This window comes from Coffea eugenioides, chromosome 8 (genome assembly GCF_003713205.1).
Source record: "Coffea eugenioides isolate CCC68of chromosome 8, Ceug_1.0, whole genome shotgun sequence".
In the NCBI taxonomy this organism is placed as follows: Eukaryota; Viridiplantae; Streptophyta; class Magnoliopsida; order Gentianales; family Rubiaceae; genus Coffea; species Coffea eugenioides.
In genome coordinates this window covers 11213771-11220822 of record NC_040042.1, presented here as the reverse complement: position 1 = coordinate 11220822, position 7052 = coordinate 11213771, and the positions used below count along the sequence as shown (strand labels likewise).

The following is a 7052-nucleotide window of genomic DNA, read 5'->3' as shown; positions in this document are numbered from 1 at the left end:
AAATGGACTTCGATGAGTAATGTGCTAAAATTGTGTAGCATAGATTCGTTAGAAAAATAAAAATTGTCAAGACTTTAGAATTACAAATAAATAATCAAGTCAAATAATAGAGATAGAGTGAATGTAATTGAAGAAAATAAAGAAAATGAAAAATGTGCATTGATTGATTAAATAATCAATAAAGACATAATTAGTGTAAATGTATATAAGGTAGGGAATTAATTGATTGAAGTTTAATATAAATAAAGAAGTATAGAATGATAGAAAAAACTAAAAGTTTATCCACATTTTAGTAATGGTAATAAATAATCAATGTAAACATATATAAAATAGGAAACTAATAAATTAAAATTTACTATAAAGGCAACTTTGAATCCCTAAGTCAGAGTAGGGGTATTATTTGGGACTTATCACTTAAAGTAAATGTGCACTCACTTTTCTTCAAAACGTAGTATTTCTCATTTTCTGCAAAAAAGCTAATTAGAAACTCACCGTGGTGTTAATCACAAAAGCTACAAAAGTTTATCATTGATTAAAAAGGGAAAAAAAATTACAAGACTGAAACCTCCCATTGGACAAGAGAAGACGAGAAAGGTGCAGGTGTCAATTTAGTAATCCCTTGGCTAATTTACAGCTTGAACAAGTATGGAAGGAAACTTTCGTCTAGTGAAAGTTTAAGGTTTGATGGGAATCAATGAAAGCCAATATTTATGAAGAGTACTAAATCAAGATCGATGTTGAAACAAACTGGAAATCAGGAAAAAAGGAAAACCGAAATCTAAGTCAAGTGAAAATCAACATGAACATATCCTATATTTCTATATAAAGCAACATATTAAGCTCGAAATAATGCTACAAAATATCACATTTTATTCATTAGAAAGCTTGTCTCGAGTAGTCTCTTTGTCGAGATTATGAAAACAACATTTAAGCACAAAATACATTTGCTCTGCTTTCATATTTGTCAATAACACTTTTAATTCATATCAAATGGTGGCTTACCATTTATTAAACACGCCAACATATGGTGCAACCCGTGAACCGATGTATAATGTCCCTCCGTTGACATTATATTCTTGTAGCACATTGACTTGAGTGTTGTTATATTGTGCTTGCAAATTCTTTGTTATCAGAATTTGTTTAAGTAAATTAAATTTGTAACCAAAAGGCGTAACCGAGCGTGGCTGGGAAACAATAATGTTATTTGCAGCCACCCAATATTCTCCATATGTTGGTGCCCTCTTGATTTTGATTGGATTTGCTGTTAAGTTCAGAAAAACTTCAGTTGTATCTTCTATGAGCCGATACTTGATGATTCTTTTGTTGGAGAATTCTGAAAACAGCACAAATGAGCCATCATGGCTAAATGCAGGTCCAGCTGGTACTGAAAGCCCGTCCGACACCACCTTCACCTCATTTGTCCTGGGAATGTATTTGATCAATCTTCCACTTGAATCAGGAGTAAAGTTTCCTCGTATAACATCCCTGCACAAAATGGTTCACAAGGATATTCAAAAATAACTGGAAGGATAATTGGACAATTCTTGAAGTGCTTAAACATTTTTAAGAAATTTGGGTGCTTAAATATCTTCAGTTAATGATCGTAAATTTAAGGCCAATAAAGATAACTGGTCGATTTGCAATAACAGAGATCTAAATTACACTTAACTTACTAATTAATGCAGATAATTACAGTTATTGGACCCATTGTTTTTATACGCTTTCTTAAATTAACTATACTATTTTTAAAAAAGCTAACACTTGAATCCTCTATTAACAAACGAAAGATGTAAATAATAGAAAGTATTAGCCAAACTGTTACTCTATATCAAAAAAGATAAACAAGTAAAAAACAGAAAAGGAAAACGAACCACGCATCAGGACTGTGGAAAGTCGAATTAGCAAATCGAGTTTTGTGTCGTAATTAAGGAATTTCCAATATAATGAAAAAGGTTGAAAAAATTCCGAACAATAAGCTTTACTTTTTGACATAATATCGCAAAAAAGACTACAAAAATTTGCAATATTCTTAAGAATATATGTCACATTAAAAATTCATGTTACCAAAGATTTTAGAGTTTTTTCACCTCATGAGTCAACTAGCTAGTTGATTAAAACCACAAGAGGGAAGACAACAAGAGAACCCATATAACATACTTGGTGCTTCGCCTTGAATAAATTTAATTTGATTAAATTTCTCGACATTAGTGACCGATGCCCATGTTCTTCGAATTCTGAGTTTAAGCATAAAAAAAAATGCCCCAGCAACATGGATAGAGTCAGAAAATATCCTTTGAGGGGCAAAATTTTTCACATTTACACTTTAAAAGGACAATTATTAAAACTGTTAATATTCTAAGGGAGAAAAACCTAATTTTTTAGAAGTGGTGGTTGCAACCCCGAGCTGTACTGCTTAACCTTGTCCAAGTCCTATATAGCAAAACTCAAATTAACCGAATGCTTAAAAATTTGGGAAAACAAAGCCAGAATTGTGACCAAAATGTTGTACTCAACAATTTAGGAACTTCTACTGCAAGTTGCTATTATTGTTCATGGTAAAATACTTATAATCTCCTGTCATTTTACATAATGCCAGATGACTTCTATAAGGTTTCAAGATAATCACATAACCCCTTTATGGTTTTATATAAAGTGAAAAATGGACAGAATGCACAATCTGTTATGACATTTAGATCAAACGCGCTCTTAAAGCACATGTAATAAAATCTTAACCTCCATGTAACCCCTTTGTAGTTTGTATAACTAACCACTTTACTCCCTTATAATTTTTGCATTTATCCATATAATCCCTTTATACATTTTTATACAAAATAGATAAACCGTTGATTCATTTAATATTTAAGTAAAGATACTATTGATATTTCAATTAACACCATTACGTACGGTATTTTGCATCAAGTTTCCATTTTATATAAAATCATAGGAGAGTGAAGTAGATATTTTAAAACGTAAGAAGAGTCATATGATAATATATAAAATCACAGGAGTTATATGTAATTTACGGTATTGTTCAAAAAAAGAACGTACCTTATGTCAAATGTTTGACTTCCATCTGTAAAGATGACCTCCCTTGTAATTGGACTAACATCACAGCCATTGAGGAAATTGAATTTGACACCATTTGCACTGTTAGCAATTATTGTAGCTTTCCCACCATTTGGACCTACCACAGCAAGTCCGAAGAATGTGTCCACCATATAGAGTTGTCCACTAAAAGGATCGAAACTAGCTCCAAGAATTCGACCACAAGTTGGCCCCAAATCTGGGTCCGTTGCACCATCACAAAGCTGCTTGTTCCTGAAGAAAAGAAAACTGGAGAATTAGAATCCCACATATGTGTCGTCACAGCAACCTCGAACTACAAAGACTTCATCAGTCATCAATGTAAACAAATTAATTGATAACTAAATGTGTTGGCTAAGAATAATTAAAGGCACAAAAACAGTTTTCACTCTATATATCACCAATGACGGAGCAGGAAGATTGAGATTTGATTAAGCACTTTATTTCTAGTTTTTATTGGTTTTTCATAGAAAAGCATTTGATTAAGCTGCATCAGTGATTACGACTAACTAGTGTGGTTCTGGACTCCAAGCGTTGTAATATTGTTTTGGAGGCATGACCACAAAGATGGACAATGAAAATGTTCGTACCTATTTGGTGCAACAAAAGCAAAATCGACAAAGCCAGTAGTTGGACCTTGGTATTTCAGAATTCTGCCATCACTAACACCGATATAGGGTCCTTGGTTGAATCGATCCAAAGCAACTGATTCGGGACCTATAGGTCCTCCAGGAGGGAGGTTGATTTGAGCAAATTTTTGGTATGGATCGATGGCATGTATATGACGAAGGAGAAGTAGAATGACAAGAATGGAAAGCATTGCTGATGTTCAAAGTGGCAATGCCAATGCTCTAGTTCTATTACTGGAAACAATTGCTATACTTGAAGTGGCATTGCCAATCTAGTTGTTGGATTGCTATATATAGACAGAAGCCCATAATGATAACTAGCAAGTAGCAACTTGTCCTCTTCCCCCAAATTGCTAGAAAAATTGGGCTGCTGATGGGGTGGCTATGCCTCAAGCTTCTCTTCTTTTGAAGCGCCACCAAATAATACTCAAAATATTCTTATTTTAATTTGTATACTTTTTCTCACACTCTTATCCAATTATAAACATGGAGCTCTCCCTTTTGCTTCAGTTCTTCTTCTGTTTTTTTTTAAAAACCATTTTTTCTTTAAATTGGAACCCAACAAGTTGCTTCTATTGTGGTCCTCTTTATAGGTATGTTAAATTTCTGATAAAAATTCATTTATTGAAATCTGCAAAAGGTCAAACAATTTATTCACTCTCTACCAAAGGTCCAAGCTAAATTGGCTCAAGGATTGGAACATATGAAAATGGTAAAGAATGTGTAGTGGGCTTTGCCAAGCAACCAAAGTTATGAGTCTTCGGCCCTGCACAGGAAAACCCTGCGCGTTTGGAATTAGGACACTTAATTGGAAAACCAAAAATTCTTTTTATCCCCCAAAATTTAGAGGGATATTGGTTTTTTTTTTAAAAATCCAACATTAAAATTTTTCCTTAGTTCTAATTTCAATTCAATTTTGATCGATGATTTTTTTTTTTTGAAAATTTTTGTAAATAGCACTCTTCACGCCTCCCCTAAAGCTTTGATAAAATCCAATTACCCCCATAACCTAGCTTTTGCCTTAACTTTTAGGTCTGCTTCTTTTAAGATTTTTTATTTGCATTTTATATGTGCTGTGCTAAAAATTCTTTCATAACGTCTCATGCTATTGTTTGGAAGTCATTGTTTCAATTAAAAAAAATTCTCCAATTAGTTATATTTTATGCACATTTGCATTAGTGATATCTGGATCAATAAGAAAATCTAATTGCATATATTCGACAAAGGAAAAGCAGAATGAAAAAAATGGAAATCATTGCCAATGTTTTAATTCCACAACTGGAAGTTTGGAAACAATTGTTAAACCTAAAAGTCGTATGCATGGGCAATTAAGATGTTTCTATTTATAGGAAGAAAACAATAATCGATACTAGCCAATTCTGTTTCCTCAATTATTGCACTGTAATACGGTGGCTATAGCTCTAGCATCCCGTCTTATGGAATTGGTGATACCATATGACACTCAAAATATTATTATTTTAGTTTGTATATTTCCAATGAGGATTCTTGATATCTTTAGTTCCATACTCCTCGCCTTATATGGATGCCCAAAGGCTCATCAGCTATCCCTGAAAATTTTTTTCTTGTCTTTCCCGTCAAATTAGCTTGAAGCAGGTTGCTTAAGATGTGGGCCTTTTCACATCTATTTTAAAATTTCAGATAATCAGTCATTTAAATGTAAGTTGGAAGGAAAACAAAAATTCTTGCTACATACCAAAGATCCAATTAGACTTGCTTCAAAGCCTTGAACAACGACTGCTTCGTGAGTTTTCAAGTTGAGAGCAATATGATGGTTTTAAAAAATCGTTCCACGAAAGGGTTGTTTGTTGTGGCAGCTTCCACCAGTGGGGTCCTTGCACTTGCGGAGAGTTCGCATTCTTCAAATGCGAGGATAGCAGGCCTTATATTCCAAGCAAAAGAATGTATTTCTTCCTCCTTTCTCTGACAATTATCAATTATATCTGATTGAATAATTTAAGTTTCTCTCTAACAGATGTTTGTCATCTTCTGTAACAAAAGTCAACAATCACAAATGAGAAAAAGCTATCCTTTTTGCTGAAATATGAATGAGAACTCAGTAAATTTAGCTATACGTCGCATTTACAAAATGTGAGCTCTCAAACTCATTTTGCAAATGCGAAGATCTCTCTTGCTAGAAGCACATATTACAATCTTTCCTTTTGAAGAATGATTTTAGAATTAATCATAATCTTGGAATTTTTTCTCCAAGTTGATGCTTTGAAAAACAGTGGCCTTGTCTCACATTCAGCCGAAAATCAGGCAAAAAGTTATTGCCTTTTGTTAATATGGATGGGGGCGAGTATTTTGTTTCACTTTTGGGAATGATCCAATGTTTTGCTGATAATTGTTTGAGTGGGATGGTCTCAAGACACTTATTATTGTGTGGGTTCTCAGCTGTTAATTTTTCTAAAAGCAAACTTGTTGCAATTTGTTATCTTTAATCAATTATCAAAACACCATTTTGGTTGATAATTCAAATTATGGTTTCATTATCACGCTTCTGTTTACATGATGGCCACAAGTTTCATGTTAAGTTATCTCGTGATAAGAGAAAAATATACATTGTTATGTAGAAACCTTGTTCTTAATTTCACGCTACAGCAACTGCTGTTGTCAATTTACTTGCACTTATTTATTGACTTGTGATTTAATGTGAGGAACAAAGAAACGGACTTGGAATTCATGGTTCAAAGAAGGCAACAAGTGTTGGTCTTAATCAATTGAAGCTACACTAAGAAAGTGTCTACACATATTTTCCAACTTGTGTGTGTATTTAGATAGCACAAACAGTAGTAAATTGACATACACACATCGTACTTAATATTTAAATATTATTTACTACTTTGATTTTCACTATATTCTAAGCCAATTTAAAGAAGAGAGGGTCTGTTGATGTTTTTTCTGATTTCTTAATCCTTTGGTATTGTATATTAAAATCTTATTAAATTAGAATTTTGTTCGTGCCTTAGTACGGTTTTTTTATTTATGATGAATTTATACAAATATGAATAATTTAAATACAAAAATTAACAACAATCCTACATGTTTATTCATATTAACTTTAAAAGATTAATGTATCCTAAATGTTCAATTATTTACTAATTTCTAAAAATTTGTTTACATACTTTCATTATAATATGATAGTATACATCAAATAATGTATTTATATTAAAAACTTGGTAGATATTCTTTTTTATAAATATTCTTTAATATAATTTAAATCTTTATAATGACCATAAACCTAGAATTATATATATTAATATTTAATTAAGTGAAAAGAATCTAGCAATCCACTTTTCTTCATCAATAAATATTCAG

General features: G+C 32.2%; 1 protein-coding gene across 1 annotated transcript; it reads right to left on the bottom strand.

Moving 5' to 3' along the window:
- Positions 1-998: 998 nt before the first annotated feature.
- LOC113780248 (protein STRICTOSIDINE SYNTHASE-LIKE 11-like) lies at positions 999-3904 on the bottom strand. Its single transcript, XM_027326058.1, has 3 exons — positions 3675-3904; positions 3049-3318; positions 999-1485 (listed from the first exon to the last, which is right to left on the bottom strand). The coding sequence occupies exons 1-3, from the start codon at positions 3902-3904 to the stop codon at positions 999-1001; spliced, it is 987 nt and encodes a 328-aa protein (XP_027181859.1).
- Positions 3905-7052: the final 3148 nt, after the last annotated feature.